Source organism: Polyergus mexicanus, unplaced genomic scaffold (assembly GCF_030449975.1).
Source record: "Polyergus mexicanus isolate NDT 795.1 unplaced genomic scaffold, iyPolMexi1.0 SCAF_8, whole genome shotgun sequence".
NCBI classification, from domain to species: domain Eukaryota; kingdom Metazoa; phylum Arthropoda; class Insecta; order Hymenoptera; family Formicidae; genus Polyergus; species Polyergus mexicanus.
Window position 1 is genome coordinate 2262712 of NW_027223328.1, and position 27663 is coordinate 2290374.

General features: G+C 32.9%; 1 protein-coding gene across 50 annotated transcripts in view; it reads right to left on the reverse strand.

The window, feature by feature from the left end:
• The window catches only part of Slo (calcium-activated potassium channel slo), a 99482-nt gene that overhangs the window by 33551 nt on the left and 38268 nt on the right, over nucleotides 1–27663 (reverse strand). For 22 of the 50 annotated variants that reach the window (XM_070300860.1, XM_070300857.1, XM_070300865.1 and 19 more), the window contains 5 exons: nucleotides 27205–27468; nucleotides 26237–26404; nucleotides 7977–8068; nucleotides 4462–4572; nucleotides 2501–2606 (listed from right to left, as the gene is read on the reverse strand). In XM_070300860.1, the coding sequence (XP_070156961.1) occupies nucleotides 2501–2606; nucleotides 4462–4572; nucleotides 7977–8068; nucleotides 26237–26404; nucleotides 27205–27468 (741 nt within the window). Of the gene's footprint in view, nucleotides 1–2500; nucleotides 2607–3702; nucleotides 3809–4461; nucleotides 4573–7976; nucleotides 8069–13614; nucleotides 13707–17952; nucleotides 18045–26236; nucleotides 26405–27204; nucleotides 27469–27663 lie in introns of all 50 variants that reach the window. The other 28 variants (XM_070300867.1, XM_070300882.1, XM_070300888.1 and 25 more) reach the window with 5 other exon arrangements.

Genomic DNA, 27663 nt, shown 5'->3' on the forward strand with positions numbered 1-27663 from the left:
GCATGGGGATAATCCATTTCGTGTCATCCGTTGCTTTATTATAATCAATTAATAAATAGGAGAAATGTATATTGGGCAGGACGTTGGTCTCAAAGCGATAGCAAAATAGAGATTGCTCTCTGCGCATATTCAAAAATAGAATAGAGCAGAAAAGTAAAAAAAAAAACGATAATCGATTAATCAATAAGATTGATACAACTAATAAAATCGTATTTATTTAAGAGACAAGCAACTATATGAAATGTATCTCGCGATCGTCGCCGAAATCAATACGATCAATATGTATAAGCTACAATTAAATTTACAAATCTATGATTTGTATTCAAAAAATTATTTATTTTCACAATTAATATAATGTACGGTTTTTTTCAGCTTGGTAGAATTATATGATAAATGGAAGACACCATCGAGGATATAAAGGATACTATGGAAAAATATGCATCCATAATATAAAAGTGATATAAAAGCATTCAATGAGACAACAATGGCTACTTAGTATCGAAGATTCGCACGGTTAATGGAGTTGTTTGCTTCACGGAATGGATGAGACAAATTAAATTAGTCAAACTCATGAAAATCGAGTCTCATTAAATCCCATCGATTTACTTCGTCAACACTCTTAATTTAAATACCAATTATTACTTAAATGTATTAATAATCTAATTTATGGTTCTATATATAATTCCTTACAATTTTCGGATACATTCAAACTCTCGATATTAAAATAAAAATTACACTTTAACAATGTAAAATTTTTACTTTAAAATAAAATGAAAATAGCAATTGAAAAGCAATGTATAATTTTTTTTTTTTTTCATTTTCTTCGTGCGCACCTTCGACGCAGTCGCACGATTCGAATAATGATCAAAGTATAAAAGCGAACCTCTACGACACATTCTTTGGATATGCAAACCTTATCGATCATCGGGGGAAGAAGTCGTTTCATCTAAATCTATACATCTGAATAATGGAGAAGCGCCTCTATCTACATGCTAATCTATCGGCTAACAAGACTTGACATTAACCTCGATGTGTAAAAAAAAAAAAAAAAAAAAAAACTATACAAACAGTCAAAGAGAACGTACCGTCTCGTCTTCGTCAGTGCAGGATCGATACACTTAACAGATATCACGTTCGATTATCCCATATATATAGGTATATATATTAGATACTAAAATTCTCTAACAGAAACTATCGTCTGAAAAGTAACGGTCTGATAAACCAATCTCTCCACGAGAAAAACACGGGCACTTACCCACTTGGGTCGACAGCAGGCATGGATCTATCCGGTGGATGCAACACAACCTTAAAGGGACTTTTTTCACGTAAATGGGTATGCATAAATGTCCGTGTGTGTGTACGTGTCTATGCGGGAAAAATTGACATTGCTTTTCTCTCAGATTTGCTGTCGGGTATGTATAGATAGAAAGAAGGGACGAGAGAGAAAGAGACGGAAATATAGATAGATAGATAGATAGATAGACAGAGGCTATTAGATCGGGGCGACCTTTCCCGAGGCAAACATAAAACCGAATATTGAGTTTTGGTCATGGGGGCTCTCAGGTCTGCATTCCCAATCCTTTCAAAATCTCGCAAATAATTGATCGAATTCGAAACCAGCTATTGCAAATTGACGAGACACGAAAGCGGACAGCGTACAGAGACTCCGGTAGGAGTATCGTATGACATCGTCAATGTATATACGAGCATAAAGGGAAACATACAGGCAACAAACATCCTGAAACAACAGCGTTTGTTATCGGTACAATGTCAGTTCCCGAACGTCTACCGATCGCCCACGGTAACAGTCGTCAAGTCGCTACTTTCATCGATTTTTTCCAACGCAAGCACAAATCCTATAATCCGCTCACATCGCACTATATAAATATCGTCCCGTCAAATCTTCGTAAAAATTTATATACATACGTAATAAAATCATACATATATGCGATGCATATATATATATATATATATATATATATATATATATATATATATATATATATAAATATTTTATATTTTAAAAAATATAAAAATATTCAAAATTTCTAAACATTTTTCTCTTCTCTATCAGAATTTACATTACAAGATGAACTTGAAAAAATGTTAAAAGATCTTGTGAAAAACAATAATACAGAATTAAAATTTAAATTTTTAGAGAGAGAATTACATACAAATTTTTCAACATGTTTAATTAATTAAAGTAATAATTCCAAATATATAACTGCGACATAAAATACTGGTACCGTGCACGTCGAAATATGGCGAACCGATGGGTAACAAGTTGAATATGGAAAGGAAAATAGAAATATAGTAAGAGTAAAGGAGAGACGAGACCCAATATATATACACACACACACATATATATATATATATATATATATATATATATATATATAAAGGGAAGGTTGTTAGATATATATATTATATATACGGGTTTATAACGCGCATATTTTTTGTATCGAGGAGGTAGATTGTTCGGTCATGGTAAGAAACTCACCTTAACCCGCTGTAGATCAATCGGGTTCATGATGGTCCCCTGAAAGAACTCCACGGTGGTGAAGTGCCGCTTGAATAGTCCTTCCAGTTCGAGATCAGGCGGTTTCCTGAACGGATCCGACAAAACGATACGATTTTCTTTATAAATAACATTCACCTCAGCTGTCGACGGGCGCCTTTTTTGCAAGAATATCGTCGAGTAGCGGGCCGACAATCGGCCGGCGAAGATTTCATTAAGAACGTAAATAAGTAATACAAATTCATTGTTCACGTATTCGCGACCTTTGAGAGGAAACTTACACATCATATTGTGCGTCACTAATCCATCGAATTGGTCGATTATTATTCTAATCGAACGAATATGCGGTAGAATCGAACGCGATTACCCTCAAAGGAAACGGGAACGTTAAGGCGTATAATAGTAATAAATCTCTAAATAAGTCTCTACTGCACGCTGAGTCGGCTCCATAGCTCAATACAGCATACCATGCAGTCGCAGGCGGTTGCTTTCTACGTAAATATAGATAGATACGTATATATATATACATATATATATATATATATATCTTTCGGCCATCCGGTGCCGCGTCGCTTTTGTATTCACGAGATGTATTCTCGAAAGCATTACCTTATGGTCAAAATACCGTGAATCCTGATATAGTAAACTCGAAAAACGACTTTCGCGAGAAATAATACGTGTAAATCGATGGTCAGATGGTATTTTTAATTATGCCGCACCGGACAGTTCGACAGTTCATGAATGAAAAAAGAGAGAGCGAAAGAGCGAAAAGAGAGAATAAATCTAAAGAATGTAGCGAACATTGGTATGATTCGCAGGTATATTTCGTATACGCACGAATCACTCGCAGACGCGAGTTTCTATAAAAAAGAATGCAATTATCAAGAGACTGCATGACGTGTGACGTAAATATATGTATAAATATAGATAATATATATATGCATATAAAGAGAAAGATACGTAAGTATATATATATATATATATATATATATATATATATATATATATATATATATATCGATCGACCATCACACGGCGTGTTATACCCAGGCGAATAACCGTGTAATAACCTAAAGAACTGCAAGGAAACAAGAAGCGCGAGCGGCCACGTGGAGGGCATTGATGGAGGGTTGGTTGGTTGGTGAAGGTTTTTCGTGTGTTGGTTGTTCTAGGGTTCAGGGTACCTTGACGCGCTCCAGATCCACGGCATTCATCATGGTGCCCTGAAAAAACTCCACGGTCGTGTAATGCCTTTTCAGAAGACCCTCCAATTCGAGATCCGGCTCTTTCCTGAAAACACAAACCACCCCTTACGACTATAGCGATCAGACTACACAGGCGACCGCGCGTGGAACGTGATCTCCTCGTTTATCCCCTTTAAGAGTCCATGATATTAAACGTCAATGGAAAAATCTCTGTTTGTAATTTGAGACCTTGCTGGAATAACGGAATGACGAAGTTTTACGATCGATAAAAGACGCAGAGCTAATGGAATCTGATCGGTTCGAGTCGTCTGGCGACAGAAAATCTCTCGTTCGTCGAAGGGTGACGTATACTCACCACGAAGTCGCCAATACCACATAAAAATATAATAAAATATTTTTTAGCATGAAAGAAATGATAAAGAAATAAAATGACAATATTTGTAAAGAATATAAACGTCTGTATATCTACTAGATATCAAATGCACAAACCTCTATTCCCTGTAAAAATGCGTGTAATATATAAAATTAAATACGAATGGTTATTATTCATCCGCGTCAATCGATAACACAGATGAATTAATTAAAAAATGTATGTATGTGTGTATAATTAGATGTGTAAGATAAATTTCATGAACTATATTCACGTCAAATGATAACCCTTTTGAAACCATTTGTTAAGAAAGAATTAAACAGCATCTGAGTCAAGAAATGTCAATTTTACAAAAACGCCGATCATACCTATGCAAGAAGACAACTTCTACGTCGACGTCCTCGCGATCCTCGTGTAGGAAATCCTTGAGGAAATGCGAGACCGATTCGTAGGTGATGTGGCCGCACACAACAATATGTCTGTCAACACAACGAACATATTAGATTACGTTCTTATCAGGGTGATATTGATGAGTGATATAGGAAAAGAAAGGAAAAATTCTCAAGCAACTACCATATACACGCTCTATATAGTATATTATGTAACGGCAGACCCACAATATATATTATATATATATAAGTTCTTCTCTTTCCGGCCACACAACTTCTATTTACTTGAATTTTTCTGTTGAATAAGCTTTTTGTCAAAAACTTCCCAAAGTATATATATGTATGAAAATAGATAAATGACGAAGAAAGAGAAGAACAAATGTTGATACCGATAGGAAATCGAATTATATGTTTCTTTCTTTTCGTGCCATTTTAGTCTGCTGCCACAGTGAAATTGAATCTTCACTTTACTTTATTAAATTTATGCTATTTATTATTAGTTATTTATTGAAAAATATAACAATATATATAATTTAAAAAAAAAGAAATAAGACATAAATTGATATTATTTTCAATTTGCATTTTTCAAGAATCAATCAATCAATAAAATCGATATTTTTGACAACCAAACTTATTGAAAAAAAACTTAATCGATATTATTCATTAAAATAATAAAAAATAATAAAAACTATTCGGCACTTGAATAATACGCGCTCTGTATGTATTACAGTATTTATTTGTAAAATAATTAATAAATTTAGGAGCTAAACTTACCACAAAATTGCGCTAGGAATTGGAGTGATTTATTTTAACCATTTAACATGAACGACTATGCACACACACACACACGCGCACACATACCTATATACACAATAAATTAATAGCATTAGATTTACGATATATATATATATATATATACAGAGATTAATACTGACAAGTGTCTGGTCAAATACGTACGAGTGCAGGCTCATTCGTGTATTGGTTATTGCGATATACGTCAAGCACAAAAGTCTCTTCTACAAGTGTGCGATCTCTACGTGCTGCGTGTATATATATACATATTAATAGTGACATATTTTTTTATTTCTAGAAATGTCACTGTAACAGATAAGATTGATAGTGCCTAAAGATAATCAGCAGACTTGCAGGGGAAAGATAGCAGAGTTCGACCGTGATCATTCCATGCTTAATGTCTTCTACCCGGTGACGTTTGACTCCATCGTGAACTCAGTTTTGTCTCTCATCGTGTGCAAAAAAATTCTTTTTATTATGCGCAACAAAAAATCTTTCTCATAAAGAGAGGCCACCGCGACAAACGCTACTGAATCCGATGTGAGCCCAATGTCCACTGTTAAGATTACTTTCACTCTAATATACGGACCTGACGCCATGTGTACGTGTCGAAATGTGAGCGGGTGTGAAGAGTCGTTTATAAGTCGTTTATGTGTCAACCGTTGAGTTACGAGAGTTGAGTCGGATTAAGAAGACGCAGGGGTGCGTGTCGCGAATCTGTCACAAATCTGATGCGCGCGTCGTTCGAGGAAAATCGAATGCTCGTATAACGAGATTCTGTGTCTGTTTTTTTCTTTTTTCTTTTTTGTCGTGAACATAAAATTATTCACGCAAGTATGTCTACCCGATATCGGTATGCTTTTATGCGCTCAGATCATTTAATTTATTAAGCCCACGATGCGTTTCAGTTAAATCAAATTAATTCATTAAATCGGTATCTGATGCGTCGCCCCATTAAAAGTTAAAATGACCAGTATTAATAAAATATTGATGAGAAACGCAATATACAGATGATATAATCCGCTATAAGAGACAATGAAAAATGATAACGTTAATCGATTCGCGAAAGATTTATCATCGTAACAAAGCTCTCCTGGGTTACTATCGTACACAATACACGCGGAAATTCTTTCATCTACCGTGGGCACATGTAATCGTATTCGAATAAAGTGCTCGAACAATGATACGATCAGCAGCGTGTTGTTGTCGTGTAGCTTCCATCTTACGAAAGATCACAGCCATATTTGCGCTAGTTGCAAATAACAGTTGTACTGAAAAAAAAAGAACTGTCGTTTCGGCCCACTGAGGATGTTCTCAACCAGAATCCCTGAGCTTATACATGACCAGCAATCGTCTCTCAGTGTACATGTTATTTAATAAGTATATCTTCCTTTCTCTTCCTTTTCCCCTTTTTAAGATTTATAAATACGTAAAAAAATCGATCTCATTGTTACATATTGTCTAAAACATCAAGGTTATTACATTGAAGTGGTACAACAATAGGTTATATATGTATGTATATATATATATGTATATATATATATATATATATATATATATATATATAATATATGCATTCTCAATATTCGGATAATGCAGGGTACATGCTGGGCGTTAATCCCTTGCACTCGGAGAAAAATACAGCTCGACATATATCAAAGCGCGCGGTTCGCTTAACGACGATAAAATCATTCGGCCGTGACATCTCCCTATCGAATAATTAACTCAAGACTCGTTACGCGAATTTACAGACCGTGACGCATAATTGTTCGCTTAATACAAAGTTGTCACATATACATTTAATAGTGAATTACGTTATCTGTGCTCTCTCTCTCCGCCTCAATTTAGATTCCGCCGAGTTTCATGATCGACACAATGATTACAATGTTAATTAATTAATGGAAGTGACTAAGCGTACGAAATTGATCCGGACAATTCGTTTTGTTAAAATCCGTTTGAGATTCGCACGATTTGTTCACGAGTAACATAAAAATGATGAAATATCTCGTAACATCTGCAACGGCAATCAACGAAGTATGTCGAGATGTACTATTCACAGAAAACTTCGCTCGAATAATATTCGCTCGTTTTATGCTTTATGTCAAGCGCGATAAGCCGTATTTGTCCCAAGTGCTATCGGTGTGAACAAACAAGCTAACACCAGTTGCTGGGTGTGGTAAGTAGGTCCGTGGTGGCAGACGGGCTGGCTGGTTTATTGAGAGGTTTTTTGCTGATAGGCTAGTGTGTGTTGTTGAGGAATGTTTTTGGGGCAGCGGCTGCACTAAGGCCGACTGACAACTAGTGCAATGAGCTGGTATGGAACTGCAGTTTTGCGATGCTAACATTGATCTCTAAATATATATGTGTATATACCATATATAGATTTATAAGAAGGATTCGTCGGATCAGAAAAGGGCTTCTTGATGGAGATTAATGTTTGTACGTGCTTCTATTGGAAGATTGCATTCACAGGAGATACGGGAGATCGGAAAAGAAACTATCGTGTACGTGAATGTACGTGTAAAAAAGAAGAAAGAAGTGTTACAAAGGTGTATCGGGTATAGATGCTACAAGGGTAGGAAGGTGAAAGTGGACATTATATCGCCTTTCGTATACGAGAGGATATCGTAGGTATAATGGCAATCGGGAGAGGAAAGAGGGGCTCAAATCAAGGAAGCTAATTGGTTGGTTGTGTCTCTCACCTGCGACCTCGCTCGTTCTTCAAAGTGCCGCCATACTTGTTTCGCGTCCCGATCAGGTCAATTATCTCAGGGATACAACTGGCGAATATGGCCTACACCACGTAATAGAACAGAACACAACACTCGCATCAATACACTTGTGTGACAGGATTGATAGTAGAATTTACTTTCGCTTTTTTTTCTTTTTCATTTTTACATGTATTTTGTTCGATCGGTCGGCTCTAATTTTTCTGTAATATCGTATTTTTTTGATGTCGTGTCGTGATGTTTTGAGTCGTTAATAATCGTTGTACGCGAAAGTTATGCAGTAATTGTCTTTTTTCTTTTCGTTTTCGATAAGTGGCAAAGGGGAAAAATTCTTGCATTAATGAGAAAAAGACTCAGACTTTAGCACGACTATCTAGTTACGCGACTGTTCATAAAGATTGTCAATGTTGTATCGCTGCGTCTTCGCGAATTAATGATGTATTGGAAACGAAACATGTTTCAGATAAAAGTGCAGGGTAGGTAAGCTACCTACACCTATAGAGATCCTACACACCTACACCTAGACCTAACGAACACTACATGTGCCGACACATCTACCTAGTCCATTGACAGATCTATTTATATCCACGCTCTTTCGTAATAGTACAATACATTATTTTTATGATATTAATCGCATGTCAGCCTGTCATTTTCACTAAAAAAAAAAAGGTCTTTTTCGCGTCGACAGATGTGATCCAATTAAATCTTCGAAATATCTTTATTGTTGCTTCTATTTTTTCTACAAAAAATCTCTGTTCTTAATTCTTTCTGTCTTTTAAACGCATTTATCCCAGTACAAAAAAAATTAATATAATAATTATATATTACGTGTAAACAGACCTTATTTTTGCGATGTTTATGAAACTTGGTCAAACAATTTATTAAATGTTTGTTTATTTTTAATTTAAGATATGAACGTCTACGCGCACACGGGAATAGATGTTGAATTTTATAAATAGAATAAATCCTCCCCCTCTTTCTGATATATATAAATATGAGGCAAGAGAGTTTACTTTCTTAAATAAATCTTTTAAATATTAGAAAAATCATAAAATTGCCAAATATTTCTCAATTATGTTATTTTAAGAGAATAAAATAGTGAAAGTATTACATTCATAATATTATATCATATAATCCGTAGATTCTAATAATCAGGCATATCGAAATTTAAATTGACATTCCAAATAAAAAACGCCTTTCATTGTGAATTATATTAGATTATTTATATCAATGCCTTGTACTTATTTAAATAAATTATTACTTATTTAAATTGATTGAATTATTGATAATTAATTTAAATGCATCTCTATTAAATTATAAATTTATTAACTTTTTGTGAGTTTGCGATATATTTATCTCTTTGTTTTTGTCAATCCATTTTAACGTATAGGTGCGAATAAAGAAAACGAATTAACGGAATAAAGGGCCGAACTCGTATTAGAAGTCTAGTTAGAGAGTTTGTTAGAATGCCTGGTTAATGTTAATCACTCGTTCACACTAGCTCATACAATTGACACAAAAAAGATATAATATATACGCAAGAATATTACATGTATTTTTAAAATCTCGAAGAAAAATTTATTTACATAACGATAAAGCTATGCTACAGCACACACATTAATGTCAATCTCTTTCTTCCTTCTCTCAAAGCAAGTGTACGACACACTCGCCGTTTTTGCATAAATATATAGAATACGGTGATATGAAAATATGTACGTTCCTTTCAAATATCCTGAAATGCTGAAAACTTATCTGCGAATATCATCGATGATTATCCAGACAAAATCAAATATGGTTTTACAACATATTTTCATCTTATTATCTGCTATTAATAAATATTATTTTTATTCTTGCTGAGTAATAATAATCATAATATTATTAGAAATAATAACGCGCCAATATCTGCCGAGCAAAGATCTGATGACGAAAAGCGGTGCGTCTGCGGCAACGAAGTCTGTGAGCGCGTAATTGCATTATAAATTTATCGCTAATTTCATTTGAGCGACTAATATTTTTGCCGAAACAAATCTAACGTTTCTCGAGATATGCGGCCTATACGTCAGTCTATACCAGTGTAATCGTGCTATTCCCATTTCTCGATTTGTGGCCACATGTGGTGGATGATGCACGTAGCGTGTCAACGGGATGATCGCGACTGAGACTGTGATGTTCCGGATGGATACATATCCATCCTGTCGTCGATCTATACGCGTACGTTATATACGTATACACATGCATATACATATAATACGCAAGGACGACCACCTCATACGTTTCCCCTGTATGCGCTTGCACGTGTCGCGAATACGTTACCCGCGTGTTATATGGAATGATGTGAGGTATGCTCGATGTGACCCAAGCTAAACTACCTGTGTGCCCCAACAGTGGGATCGCGAGTCGGCGCTTCACGGCGAATGGCGGCAAGACGGGCGTAGATCCGATCAATTTTTCATTCGCGCGTCTCGGTCAAAAGGTCATAGACGCTTCGTTCCCTACTCTACACGCTCTTCCTGGCAATATTTTTATGCGATACTACCAATAAAGAAATTCCTTGTATGTCGAACAAAATCACGTGCATCGATATCAAATCAAATTATTATATACACTATCGTTTATTATTCTATAAATTACACAGCTTGACTTAAAAAAATATTAAAAGTTACAAAATTGAATATTCTAAAATTTCAAAAACAGAAAATTAGTATCTTCAGATTTTATTTTATTTATTCCTATACTATTAATATAATATAATATGGCTAAAATATAAATCGGATTTTGCATTCGCAGTTTATTTATCGATCTCCGAGACTTTTATCGAATAATAAATATCGACAATTTGCTTTATTTATATACGATTCTCAAGAAAATACAATCGAACATTTCCCTCGATTGATTTTCGCACGTTAGTAGAAATACCGCCTTCGCCGGGTTACGTCGCTCAACGTCGCGTATGAATACAGCGTCGTGTATCGCAGTCAGACGTGCAATTTCTACTGATAAAACCGCTAAAGAACGGTCGTATGTGCCTACGTCTCTGCACCCGCTACTGCTGCGCTATTTCAAATGCCAAAAATCGTGTCAAGCCAAGAGAAAAGTCGCGATTGAACCGAAGACGTTCGCCCTCCTCGCTCGAACGAGGAAAGACTGTTCTCTCTCTCTCTAAAGGCCATTCCGCACTGGGGGAGGAGGGGATTGATCGCCTTTTGACAATCTACGAACTAACCAGAACACTATCGCATGCCACCAAAATGAGAACTCAGTGTGGAAGAAAAAGAAAGAGAGAGAGAGAGAGAATGGAATAGATAGATAGATAGATAGGTAGACAGATAGATAGATAGATAAATAAAGAGAAGAGGAACGAGAGAGAAAGTGATAGAAAGAGAAAGAGAGAAAAGAGAAGTATATCCATGGTTTGCTGGCATTCTCTTCTCAGAGATCAATTTCGCCGAGCATGGTTAAATTTCCTTCACTCGTGAGAAAAGTAGTATTCTTTCATTTCTATCTAATGTCACGCTGACAATTCTCATTTTGAAGATATTAAATACAGCCTTAAAAATAGAAGTATGCCGATCAACTCGTCGAGAAGTATCAGCATTATCCGCAACTCGCTGCTTCACGGATGTTTATGCATATTTTATTATTTGACATCTATGATATATTGTTGAAATGTCTATATCACGTTCAACGTAAAAAAAATGCTATATAGAAGCAGTCACCCTAAATAAGATAAACAAATATTTATTCGTCAAATAAATGTCATTATGTATGATTATTTAAATATAATACATAGTCATTTAACAAAATTATTTTTAGATATATATATATATATATTTATTTATTTAAAATATGTAGGAAAGTCAAAAACTAAAATAGCCTACCTATAGCGACATAAAGAAAAGATAGAATTGACTTGTAAGTTGAACATTGTACAGTCAAATATACAGCTCATACATTAATAATATTATATTAACATCAGTCGCGCGTGCAGAAAAGACGATATTGTTATGTGACATTCATCATCAATATTAATGCAATATACGTGTAATGGGAAAATAAATAAAATGGCGCGCGCTACCGTGTCAGTTAGCTAATCTACACGATAACTAGATTATGCACGCAATGTAAGTAAGTCAACTCTCCGCACTCTCCGCACCTAGGTAACCAACCTACCTCTAATCTCGTTGTAACAGAAAACAAACCGGTGCGTCCGATATGAAAAATATGTACGTATCGTTATAAGCGCAAAGCGCCGATAGAGAAACATAATACATGATGTAAAAGTAAACATAATCATTTAGTACACATCCAAGAGAATTTTATATTAAATCCCGAGATACCCAGAATAAAATACTCATTAATTAAAAAGGGATATGGTGTGAAGAGAACGAACTACTTTTCGTGTGACCGTGCGATAAGGCAATTATATACATATATATAAATATGTTATAATGTATGAATATATATAGATATGTATATATATATATATATATATATATATATATACATATATATTATACATATGTATAAAAAGAGAGAGAGAAAGAAGGAAAGAGAGATGCAACAATTAGTATATATTTGTCTCATCTACTAACGTATATAAATATGTATGTATATGTATATGTATATATATATATATATATATATATATATATATAATAGTAAAAACTTATGTGTTTCTCTTTCCACAAAAGTCCAAGCATACCAGCATGTGTTATCAAGATCTTTGCTAATGGAGTAAAAAGTGGAGAAGAGAGAAAAAAGCGGTGAGTATCAGCATAAAGGATATGTTAAAGAAAGACAAAAAGAGAGGGGACAATGTGGCTCACAAAAAATCCGGAATACCAATTTCCTTAACAGTCACGGATTTTCGTGATAGCGATGTAAAGTAAGAGATGAGGTGAGGAGAAGGGACATATACAATATTTACTAATCGAAGAATAAGTTCATCGCGGATAGCGAGGGTGGTCCCGTTTGCTCGAATTCACCCACGAATCGATGAGATACGATGATTCTTTTTATCGGAAAGATGAGAACCACGCAACGTCTGCTTTTACTTCGTTTCCGCGATAAATACGATATTGTGACAATTCGTGCTCGTCGCTCGAAGCTCGAAACTCACGGCCGAAATGTTGAGTTGGAGAACTAGGTTGCGACGGCGCGCGCAATCATTAAAATACTTCGTTACTTGTCGTGTTTATCTAACTTTTCTCGCCTATCTTTTCCCGCTGCGTCAAACTTTTCTGCTAATTCAGTGACAAAAATACAAAACGCGCAAAAACACGTTAATCACCCGCAACGTCCCCCGGGCAATGAAGATTTATTCTGCGTTCGCAGTCCCGTCATTTCTCTTAATTAAAGCGCTGTACTGATTGCAAGAGCATGAATTCTGCCGTTATCTCTCGTTGAAAGGTCAATTGTGTGATCAACGAGCCTGCGAGATGATATCGAGGAAATTATGACGGACGTCGCACGAGGATGAGACCACTCGCTATCCAGGGCGATTTCGCTACTTTTCGTATCTATGTGACTACTGGGACAACACGGTGGAAGGGGACTAATTTCAAGGGGTTGTTTTATGGCTGGCTTCCACTTAGGTGGATTTCTGGGGTACCTGCGTCCACGCTCGCGGCTGTACTGGCCACCGTACTTGCTGCGATTCGCGGCGAGCTCCGTGATCTCTGGGATCCAGCTGGCGAACACCGCCTACACACCCACAATCATCCGTTGCCGTCAGAACAAACCCCTAACCTGAATCTCTTTTATTTTTGTTTCTTTTTCTTTCTTTCTTATTGTGCTTTCGCTTGCGTTCTGGTTTTGCTACGTCTTGATCGCTCGTTACAAGCGATAGAACGCCATAAATTGTAAAAATAAAAATGACAAGTACACATCTCATTCGGACTGAGGCACGATTTAAAATAATAATGCGATGTTTTGTTGAAATTGATTTACGTAATTGAATTAATGTGTAAATTATTTCAACATCAATGATGCGAATGCTTTTTAATACTAAATAAATTAAATGCTCTGATCGTAAATCCTATATATATTTTTTGATAGAAGACGAGATTACTCAATGCCACCGTAAAATTATTTTTAATATATGTAAAATATTAAACGTATTTTATTCGAGATGATCACCGCGCAAATCCGCTTTAAAAGAAAGTAATATTTCTCTTGTGTATCAAAGTTGTTCTATAGGTAAAATTGTATTATAACATTTAGCATTTTATAAAATATCTGCATGTCTGCATATTCTAATCAAATTCGAAATAAGAGAGAAGACTTCAAACTCTAAAAAGTATTATAAGTTTTAAAAGCTTTCAACTAAATATGTTATAATACATTTTCATCTTCGATTGCTTTTAAATCGTCCAAAACGTGTTTTATAAGATTTCATGTAAATTTAACAAAATACGGTTTGAACTTTTTGAAATAAATCGTTTTTTATCTTTATTTTATTATATTAATCCTGTGCAACATATATATATATTTAAAAAAAAAAACAGATTTCTAAATATTTTTTTTTTTTTTATTAATTATCAATTTTCGAAATCTTTTTCAATGTTACAACTACATTTACAACTACATTTTTTTATCAATCCTCAAAATAATCAACTTCTCAAAAACTTGCACAATTATACTTTAAAAATATATAAGATTTTTCATATTTTACGATAATTTACATTAAATATTCCTTTTCTATTTTTTCAGCGAATGATTTTAAAGTGCAACGCGAAATACCTATATCTATCGCGATGAACTATCAAATGTGAATACGATAAAAACTTATTTTATAATGTAAAATAAAGCTTTAATAAAATAAGTAATATAAATGCAATAGAGAATTGTCTTAATTTTCGAGTCTCATATACACTCCAATTTGCTTGAAATTATTTTAATTCTGGTTAAGGAAAATATAACTTAATCTGTGAAACGTCTGCTGAAATAAGATGCGCGCGCGCGTATCTTCATCTGTTGCGACATATTTATTTTTAACTAGTGCCGCATTCAAAACTGATGATCTCGTTCAAGCAAAGAAGACGAAAAATGGAATCGCTTGTAAAGAGCATTTCCTACGCGTGAAACTAATAAATTAATAGCGTCAAACATATAATCGCGTAGAGCAAAATATGCGTTAGCATGAAATGTCAAATCATATTGAATGATAAAACTATGTGTTGGCGCGATATAAATTGTGCGTATTCTTAGATTAGCGTCGCGCATCATATGTTATAAGTAAGTCAAGTGTTTAATGTAAGGTCAAGAGCAACAATTCATTTCTATAATCTTGCGAAATGAGTCATTCCATAAACACAGTGCCGTTAGTTTCCTCGTTATAATGTGCGCGCTGTTCGCATCGCAATGCGATGATTCTTGGTTTAGCTGTTGATTTAGATTGTTAAATGATGTTAATTAACTTTGATTGTTACGCGTATCTTTTATTATTAAAGACGGAAAAATCTTGCACGAAGTATCGTAAAAATCAATTATAGCATGCAGGCACTATTATAACGTATGATACCGGCAATTTCGAATAATCAACGTCGTTTCAAACATGGCATTATCTATTGAAATGTGGAAGCCAAACAATATTGTTGCTATAAACTGGAGAATTATAATATTTCTTATTTTTCAGGAGAGTCGAGGAGATAAATAAAAATTAGGATTTCTTTGCTTCGCGATTGTTTGCATTCTGCAATAATATGATTAAGTATGCGTATGTGTGTATGAGTGAACGTATTGTATAATGTATCATTGGTATAAAGTATATAATCAAATCATGCAAAACGATTTATGTTTAATTAAATAAATTATATTTTTTAAATAATTTATATATATACTGAATTACTAAATCTATTGCAATCATTTTACGTAATTTAGTTTCTACGTATATATGTTAATATTAATTATACATAATCTTATAATAAAAAAATTAAAATATGTGTATCAAGTCCCACTAATTTCATCCTAATATAGTGTAGTATAATATAAGTAGTATTGTAATCCTGTACGTGTTTATACGGCTAAAGGTAGCAGACTAAAGTGGCAAATTATGTGTTTTGTTGAAAAAATGTGCTTTAAATAAATAATATTTAATTTTAATGGCGAGAAAACCTGATGGAGTTAAGTGATAAATATTTAATTAAAATAGTCAATGATATGAAATTTTCAAATCAATTTTAATTAATCACTCTTTCAAAATCTCTAAAAAATTTTATGAAGCTTTTAGAAATTTTTAAATTTGAAAACTACATAATAAATTCCATCAAGTTACTTCTGCTTGTATTATCTTATAATCTATAATCTCATTTTATGTATTATATATGTATTGATGTAAATGCTTGTTGTTTCGTGCTGTAGAAATAGAGAGCGATATAATTGATGTACGATAAAAAAAAACATTTTGATCGATAATACAAAGTACACATGCATAAGACAAACTTACTAAATACAGCTGCTTCTCTCGTCATTTTGGATTTACACGCAATCTTCACCATCAGACACATTTTTTATTGGCTTGGCATCACACGGTGAAAGGTCATTGTATTTATCAGAACGTACATACAATAATTTAAACATATTAGAAGATTGATTTTTTTTTTCAAGGATTCTGTTTAAAAAGAATAAAATTAAAAATAAAATTGTGCTTAATTCATTTATATTCTTGCGTAAAAGTATGATTTAAAATTATAATATAAAATCTCTCAAAGTTTCGAAAATTAAAATATTGATTTAGAGTAAAAATTAATCATTGAAAAACTTTTCAACAAAAGCACTCGAATATTAATTTTGAAAGAATATAAAATGGGTAAACGAGGCACAAGATAATATATATGCGCGAAAAGTGTCGATTTACGCCTGCTCTGCTTTATCGGCTTTAATTCGAGATGATTATATAGTTAGATTAATATTAGAGAATATCCACTTATTGAATTGTCCCAGATGGTTCAACATTTACCTGGCCGCGAATGGCCTCATTTAATATTACGATTATAATAAATTTAATGTGATTATTTTATGATGATCACTTCTATACCAAAGAAACTGAATCAACTAAAGAAAATATAGCATCCATAGTATCTTTTGTTTTTTCAGCTTAATAAGTCTAAGATATTTAATTTGATTAGTCTAAATATTTAATGTAATTTTTAAAATTAAAAAGATATTTTAATTTTTCTCACAGAAGTAATTGCAAAAAAAAACCCAGCAATTTCAGAGATAGATAGTAACTGTTAATATCTATTGTTTTCTTCAAAATTAAAATACATGTTATCGCTGTTTGTGATTTTATATCAAATCTTTAAATAAAAAATGAATAAAAAATTATTTGTATAATTCCGAATTCACATATTTTAATTATGTTTTGTCGCGCAAAAACAAACTTGTTAGATTGATCGAGTGTTCGTTATATGAATGAAAGCTGGATATCGGGATATTCCGATTCCGAGCATTTCCACTTTTTTTGTACGCTCGTCCATGTCGTTCGTGAAACTCTTTCCTTCTCGCTTTATTGGACCTTTCACCGCAGAGAACCGTTTTGTGATTCATTGGGAAACGAAAGGGAACGCCAGCGACGATCATATGGTATTATACCACACTACGCGGTCGTTACACGAGTCGACCCTGTGTACTTCCGACTGCTGTAAATTTTCATGCATTCATCATCGGTCCTTGAGCTCTTGACGTTCTAACTTAATGTAGAACAACATATGATGATTGAACGATGATGGACCTTATATATCGCGACATGTGTGCGAGTGCACGCGTGCAGATTGCGCATCGTATGTGTGTACATGTCTGCGTGTACAAATGCGTGTACGTTGCGCGTTGTGTATGTACGTTCTCATTAATTCTTACGAGTAAGTATATACATATACATATTTGAAGGAAAATAAAATTAATAGACAAAAGATAGAGGATTGTATAGGATGTAATTTGATAGTAATACCTCTTTCCATGCTCCCGCTTGTATTCGCCGCTGTACTTGGACCTACTGCCTACGAGGTCTATTATCTCGGGTATGCTACTAGCAAAAATTGCCTGCAAATAGAAATCATAACTGGAAAATACTATGCGACTACGGATCGTTAAAAAAAAACTAACGAATTGGGTCATCTATGTATGGTTGCGTTTAGCAGCAGTGCTTTCGCATTGTATTGACGTAATTCAAGTGCGTGTCTCTCGTATTGGAGAATAGTGAAAAAAGAAAAGAGAGAAACAGGGAAAAAATGCGATTGTATGGTGCGATAATCTATAGTTTATGTTTCGTGTTCGCATGTATTTGTGACGTGAAAACCATGATGCTTCTAGATATCCTAATTCTAGATATCCGATCGATATCCTAAATAAAATATCCTAGATCGATGCAGAAAGAATAAAACATACAGTATACAGAAAAGTAATTTTACCGATTGTATCAATATAAAATCTATTCAAACTTTAATAGGAACAAATCGATTCTGCTCTTTTTGGTTGCGAAGAATATTGAACAAAAAAATAAGAATGCCTAATTATACACAAAGCATGCATATAATGCATTAAAACGTCTATATTATACAAAGCTATATTAAATAATAATTTATAGTAAGAAAATGAATTATAAGAATTTAAATAACTTAAATATAAAAATTTAGAATAAAGAATATATTATAATTCCTGCTACAATTATGTTTAATTTTTAATATAATTTGATATCATCTATCAAAATAAATCATTCATGATTTTAAAATTAATATAAATATATAAAATAGATATTAAATTATATAACAATACTATATATCATATAATGATAATTGCTATTTTTTTGTTTCATTTCAATAAAAAAAATTCGCGCAAAGCAGATCGAAGCCGATTTTAACCTACGTCCAATAATGACAGCAAAACATTTTCTATCACAAAATATCATTCTGTGCGTCAAAGATTATTATTATATTACACATTGATATATACTTACACCAAGAAGATTTTGTTGCAACCGTAAAGAATCATCCGATGTGTATGTTTTAAGTTTATGTATGCAGTATAATAATATTTAAACATGTGAGATAAGTAGAAACAGTACAGTAGGCAAAGAAAAAATCATAAATATATAAAAGAGATAAACAGCAGAGATATATTTTTAAATATTAAAATCGATAAATTTTTAATTGGCAATGAATAAAGAAATTTCGTGTTCTTATAATGACGATTTAATAACGATATAACTTTGTGAATATGTTTTGTATGACTAATCAATGTTTTCATTATCTTATTGTATTTATTCGATTAAAACGCGCTTGTCGTGTAAATGTTTAATTGAGTTTAATTTACTTTAAAGTTATTTTGTTAAAAAGAAAATATAAGATAACAACAAATTCTCAATATAATTTTATATAATTCTGCTGTTTATGTATAGAATAAAAGCTATACAAAATATGTCGAGTGAATATAATTTATAATTAACAATTAAGAAGCAGAGGTGAAAAAGATGCAAGCAATTCCTTTGGTAAACGGAAGAAGAAAGGAAATTTTGCAAATCAATTTTTCTTCGTGCATATGTAAAGTGAATAAAGCGCAATTATGTAAATTGTCTATAATGCCGGATATTATGAGAAAGATATGATCTATTATGAACGATCGACAAAGTTGTCTTATGCCACGTTATCATTAAATATATGGGCGCTGAAAATGATTCGCGACTAGGCATTTTCATCGCAATAGATAGTTTTATATAGGCAACTAAAGACACTGCGAGATCAATGAAATTATCGTAAGAGACAGAATGTTGAGAAAAAAAAAGTGTTGACACTTTGCGCTCGACATAATGTGCGTTCTCAAGGAACAGCCAAGTACAGTAGATGTCCTGTAAAGTATAATAGCATGGCGAAGCAGCGAATTGTATGACCGCGATCACTTCACCGAATAAATACGAAGTGGCGAAGTGAGAATTCGCGTACCTAGAATTCACAATTTCAGCAGTAGGTAATAAGAGAATCGCGTATTCTGAAGTTTAGTAAATAGGATATTAACTTACAATCTCAGGAACTGTAATAGATAATATCGCAAATATATATTTTGTAGAATTTTAATTGATGATTATTCTGGAAGAGAAAAAATTTTAATTTGTAATTTCAAAGTTCGTAAATAAAACAAATCTATTTGCAAATCTAGAGCTTGTAACCGAATGGCCTTTCACGAATATTTGTGAGTGAGTATCACTACAATACAAATAATATAAATAGATATTAAATAAACTCGGAATTTTATAACTAAAAATCTGTATAGATATTTGAGAATACATTATTGCACGATACATCTTTGTAATAATATAAAATTATAATGAAATGAGCATAAATTAATATATTCATGTCATGAAATTATTATCTGTTATAATTGAAATGCATCACGCATAAAATTTGCATATAACAAGGAATTCAATAAAATTGATACAAATAATTTAATAAACGCCAATAAACACGCTAATTGATTTAATCAAAAAGTATTTCTTCGTTATGATAAGAGCATCAATATGCATGACAAATAAACATTATAAAATACGTAAAGATTTATAAAACGTATTGATTTATTCTGAAGAGCTAATAAATATGAAACGCGCAAATATATATAATTAATTACGTCAGAAAATATAATTTTCTTTTCTTTGTGTATAATTCTGAAATAATACAGTATCTTTTCCTTTTCCTCCTTTATGCAATCGAAAACAATGTGCAACTTCATCTCTGTCTCACTTTCGGATACTGACAATGAGCTCGGCGAGTCAAGAGTCTAGCGAGCTTTTAAGCTCATCTGAATTCGTCTAATTTATGATCGCACGCACGCGCGCACGCGCGACTTCGTCTAATTTCAGGTTTATTACCGCTCGTGTCTGCGAAATATGTATACTGAATTCGGTTAAAAGCGGTTCTTCGCCTGCCACATGTTATACCGAGACACGTGATATCGTACTTTCAAATGAGTGCCAAAGCGCTTTGAGAGTGTTCCAAAAGAACCTCCCCTTTTAAATGTTACGAGAACATAATTTTTCATTCCCACCCGACTGAATGTGACTAGTCGAGAGATTTTCTAACGATTCGGTTACAAATCTCTTAATGCAATACACGAAAGTATATAATGGACGAGATACACTACACGTTCATTCCAATATTCCCGGGCAAACTTTAATAGATAGTCTATGGAAATGTAGAATAATACTTTAGAATAATAGTTTACACTCTAGAATAATAATTTACAAACCGGATGTAGAATCACAAACTTGTGTAGATATACGTAAATAATTTATCGAGAAATTTGATAAAATGTAGGCGTAAAAAAATTAATTTATAATAATCGAGAAGTATTAATAACTTGCTCAAAAATTGATACAAAGATAATAGATAGATACGTGTTAAAAAATGATAGATAATTTTTAAAAAATTAAATTTTTTATACTAAAAATTGTAAGAATCGATATAATCATTTTTGAACTTCATTTAACTTTCTATTTACTTCGTCCGTGTTTCGTGAAGACAATTCAATTCAATTTTTCCGTTTCTAATAATCTAGAATTGCTAATTTGAAGAAAAGTCCAAAGTTAATTGCGCTGTGAGAATCCGTTTTCTAACAAAGTTTACAACGTGCCATTTAGGATCGATAAAAAAGTAAAGTGGTATATCTTGTTCCGTAATCCGATAAAACTATATTACTTATAGCTTCTGCTCTTTATCGATTATAGGGGAGCAAAAGGGAAGTGAATGTTCTAGTAATGCGAAGCGGACGAATATTACTTCGGCTTGTAAGTTTCGCAATCATCTCGTTGGTATCGTCGTGCTCGGAATTTACTACTGAGAAAGTGCCGTACGCGTGTATCACTGCGGCCGACACAATTCGGAAAATAAAATTCAAGCGGCCAGAACAATATCTTACGTCGTAACATATGTGAGCAGCGTATCAGCATCGCAGAAAATACACATACAGACAGAATGAATAGAGTCAAGAATCAAGCGCGTACAGACACCATATCTTATCGAAGCCGTCGGGCCTTACGCCCTTTAAGAGAGAAATAATGATAAAGTTGATACAGAAAAATTTATTTAGAACCTCGAATCTCTGGCTGTGGATTGCTGAATCACCGAGTCGAGACCGTGTAAATTTTTTTTATCTTCCACTTTTCATATTTTTTTCAAATTTTATGTTACATTCGTCTAATTAAAAATATCAAAAAAATTATGTAAAGTTTCATTTTTTGTCTTCCGTAGAGAGCAACTCATAATTAGTTGAAATTTCTTTAAATTTTTAATAACAAAGCTATAGAATTATTTAACTTTTAAATTAATTATGTAAATATTCATGAATAGAAATAAAAATATTTATGCGTCTTTCTAAAAATAACTCTCTGTTCTTTTATAATAGATATGAATTGTTCATATAATATATTCTCTTGAGATCCAACAGTATGGAACGAGATTTATAAAGTTCCATCGCTTAAGTTTCGAGGCTCTTTTTTAGTAAAAGTTCTGTCGATACCCGTTAGCATCGTGATAAAATAAGTTCGCAGCATATATATATATCGCAGCATTCGCATAACAAGCTGAATCGATTATAATTGAATTAATCGATTCGCCGGATTACTAACTACAAGTGATTCTTAAATCACGAAGAAAAAAGATAGACAGTGGCTGTAGCAAAACTCGTAGAACCAATTTAAGCCATAAAATAGATAGATAGAGAGATATAGATAGGTAGATAAAGAGAGTAAGATGGAAAGAGAGAGAAAAAGAGACAGAGGAAGAGTAAAATATGCCTTCAATAGCTACAATGTCGTACAAATACATAATGACCGCAATTACTTCTTTCACCATTTCGCGTAATATCGAAGCGCTCGCCATTATAGCAAATTAATTCGAGAAAAAACACGATGTGGAGTGAAATATTGCTATGCTAAATGCTTCATAATAAGCTGCGTTTTTTTTAGAAATTGCGTTTATTTACTAATGATACGTCGATTGAAATTAACCTGTTAAATTTTCAAATAAAATTTGAAATCTCTTTGTCTTTCATAAATATTTGGATTAATATTATAAAGTGTAGAAATAATCATGCTCTATGATGAATTTTTTTTTGGCAATCAATTGAATATATCACATTTAAGTTTCAGGCTACTTTCACAATACGCGGTCAAGAATAAATAATTGTTTGAAATAATTCTATATACATTTCTATTAATTTAAAGATATTTGAGGTAGTCTCTGTACATTATGATAAAGCTTCTACTTCACAAAAGTACAATCTTTTTCTTCTCCGATTATACAAGATAATGTAGGTACAAAAATCACATAAAGTCGTTATCGAAATCCGTCGTGAGTTTTACGTCAAGATTTTGCTTCTAATGATTCTTTCTTTGATTCTTTCTTTTCATATATAAAGTGCTTCAGAAAGTTTTTCTTTAAGCAAATTTCAAATGATTGGAAATCAAATTATAGAGTCCAACAAAATTATATTTAATATATGTGATAAAAGGATTTTGTTGTTTTAAGCTTTATTTATACTTATATACAAGTTGTCAGAAAAAAAGTATGGATTATTAAATATAATCGTTGTTTTAATTATAATTGATATGCATAGTTATTGAATTGATTCACATCACACATAGACACACACACATACACACGCACGCACACAGACACACACGCACACACATTACACTTTATAATTTCAATTATATTTTACTCTACAATAATATCAAGTTTTTTTAATAATAGAATAAAATGTTGAACTGAATTAAATCTAATCTTATTTTCTTTAAAAAAAAAAAAAAAAAAAAAAATGGATTATTTGTATACTAAAAATTATTTATCTTTGAGATATTTTTGTATGACTAATAAAATTATTTTGTGTGATAAAATTGCAAGGCAACTTTTCTCTCATTATAACAATCTGAAACATCACGACGGTTCCGATACGTGATACATCATAAGACACATAGAGGTAGTTAATATCTTTGTCTTCTCGTCTCTTTTATTATCGTGGCTAAAATTCAAGTGCTATCGAGTCAGGTTATCGCGAATTGCTTCGCATAGTAATGGGAATATCTTCCGATATATCTTCTAGATATAAACAAGTTACAGAAAAATGAGGGAGCACATTTTAAAACGATATACGTGAACACGAGTAAAACTGCCTGATAAAGGGAGTCTTTTTATGTTTATCATCGTGAAACCGCAATAAGACTTAATTCATGATAATTTTTTACGGCAACTTTTCCGGAACTTCGATGAAAGGTGTTTAATTAAATGATCGATTAAATTAAAGTATATATAACCACGTACATTACATTTTGAATTAAAATTTTTTAAATACGAAACAAAATATAAATGCATTTTAATATTTTTAATATATGTAAATAATGAAATATTACATCTCTTATAAAAAAAAAGAGAATATTTATTTTTATTCGCGGTATAATTTAAGCCCTCGTCGTAACCTTATCCGCGAACAAACCAATTCTGTATCACAAATTCACGTATGTCGAATGTACTGTATTTTCGGGCTATGCTCTCTCCAATTCGATAATCAATGTTATCTATGAATATTCTATGATGAGCTATAAATGTTGGCTTAAACGCGATTCCGACGTTTGAACGAAGATGCTCGCATTTAAACGAGAGAAAAATACGACGCATCTCTGAGAAAACTCTAAGAACAGAGCGTGTTATCACGAGCAAGTCGAGCGTGTACATAAGGTTTACGTGAACGATCGATAGACCGCATACGAAGTACGCATAATAGGATACAAGCATGCTCACAATAATGCGCGCATCGACGATTTAAACGAATCGATCGATTCAATATAACGAGCAGCACCGTCCTTCGCCGTTCATTTTTGCCCCAAAAAGCTACTTTCGCGTGGCATTAAACAAAAGTGTTATTTCAATCGTGGAACAATTACGTTTGTCTCGAGTTATGATGCTAGAAAGTTCAAGAAGTGTGGTAAAGTCATGGCGAAATAAGTAAACATGTCTATTCAGATAATATTACTTGCTTTTCAAGTACCATCTTGAAAAAATATCAACAAACTTACATTATTATTAAAACAAAACCTATATATAAATATCATCCATCTACTCAAAGTGTTTCGAAAAATTTTCTTCAAAACACATTAATATTTTATGAATTATAAGAACACATACATTATCAATAATCAAAATTAAAGCTTTAGCTTTAATCGCTTTATCCGTAGAGTTCATAAAATGTATAAAATATCTATCAATGTTGAGCTCTTTAAAAAATATCACAAGATATCATTTAAAGTGCTATAAAGAGAAAAATTTTACGAAGAAAAATGCTAGCTATGCCACCGTCGGTCATTTCTCGGCGCCTTTTGGGACACAGGAAGATCAACGGCCGGAGAACACTTTACACTCGAAATATTCACCGTCTCGCGGCTCGAGAGACACGTAAATTTGAGGCTGTCGCTTGTCTCGCCGATGGTTCCGTTCTGATGTACGAGCTTTGGCAAAACCGGCGAGCTGGCGGGTCCGATTTGGCGAAACGAGCTATGCGAAGCGCCGAATAACAATCCGCGATCATACATTGACATTTCTCGAGATACGAAAAAAATACATCGCGATGCCGATTTGACGGAAAGATAAATAAAAGGTAAAAACACAATTTTTCTGATAAATGAGAATTGAATAAAAAGCGAGAAATAAAGGCTTAATATTCTGCAACGAGACAAATATAAAAATTTTGAAGTTTCATAGAGTTTCATTGAGCTCTTTTTCGTATATATATTATGTACTTAAGAAAATCAATCGATGAAAAAAATTGAATTTTTTTGTGCGTTTCGCAAAGCTCGTACATTCACGTAAAATGTGAAGAAAACACAGTAGAAGAATACAGTAAATAACATTTTTATGAGAATAGATGTTTATTTATTTATTTCAATATATATTCTGTATTTCATAAATTATAATTTTTATTACCATTAAAGGGAAGAGTAGCAGAAAATTTAATTACGAGTTTCGGCATGTTCTTATTTTTCTCATAAAAATGCTATTGCATGTATCGATAGAGAAACCCGATCAGGATGAAAGAATTATTCGTTGACAATGCATAAAATAGAAACGCGGTCTTTGATAATAGCGCGATTTTCGAGGGATATACTGTGCGCGGGGTTATATAGAAGGTTCTTTTAACCGACGATAAATATTAAAGTGGCTCGATTATACGTAGAAGAATACGTAAGGATAACTTACCAAACCGACGAGTAGAAAAAATACTAGGAATGTGCGGCCGAGAACCGTCTGGCAGTAAACGTCGCCATATCCTACCGTGGACATCGTCACGATCAGAAAGTACACACAGGTCCAGTACGAAAGCTGTTGCGGGTTCGAGAACTCGAAAGGGTCCCCTGAGTTTTCAAGCTGCGAACATAATGTTATTACGTTCAGGTTCATCTCCCGCCGGCGTCAGTAGTAAAATTGTGGTTTAAATTGGCGAATGATAATAACCGTAAGCTTTTATTATCACACAATAGCGTATAAATGCGGAACATCCGAGGAATGTAGTTTTCTGTATTTTTCTGTACATAGGATGTCTTGGGAAATGTGAGAATCGTGAAAAAGTATATTATCACATATGATAATATAGGATTAATTTCCTTTTACGGGAGATTTAAATCGTAGAGATTATATCACAAAAAAGATTGGAAAAGATATAAAAATATATGTCTCTATATCGTTGTTTTACAAGTTTCAATAATAAATATCTTGGTAAATACATTTAGTATTAGAGTATATCCAGTTATTAACTATGAGAAATAGATTATTATATACCATATTCCTTAAAGTTAATTTATTTTAATTTTTAATTAATAAAAATTTTTCAATTAATTCTGTTTTTATATCTTCAAACTTGTTAAAAAATGATTGTTTCTCTCATTTCTTATGACACTCTATGCATCTATCATATAAGATAGATGTATTCTTAAACTATGTTTTACGTAAACCATGTTTAAACACATATAAATAGTTATAAATTATATAAAAGAGCTAATCTAGAAAAAGTCTACATAGTAAATATTTAATTATAATATGTGTGTGTGTTAAGATATATGACACTGTTTCAATAGTAATTATAATATCTGTGAATTAAGATTCACGAAAATTGGCGAAAATATTTATAACTGTTACTTAAATAATGCGCAAAAAGAGGATTATCTCACCAAATGAATGATACCAGCAGCGGTCAACCAGACGGAGATGAAGATGGATACGAGTTGGGCGAGACGAATAGAACTCGATGTCTTTAGAATGTTGAGGTACTGGAGGATGTCAGGGACCGTCATCAGTCGTAGGGCTCGGAGGAACCTCAGTCCGATCCACGTCCGATCGAGATATATCGATACAAAGGACGGTGGTATCGTAAAGTAGTCCACGAACGAATACATCTCCAGCATGAACCACAGCTTGTCACTGGCGGCGATAAACTGCGCGAATCGTACAAACGAGAAAGTTTACACGTGTGATTTATCAAAGCCGTTGGTTAAACAAATATTATTTTTTATCAGAAGACCATTTCGAAAGATCTTCACAGGATACAAACGAAAAAAGTGATTTACATTGTACAAAGCACGTTTATGTTTATAAACTTGAAATATTTTGACTGTTCTAAATTTTTTAGT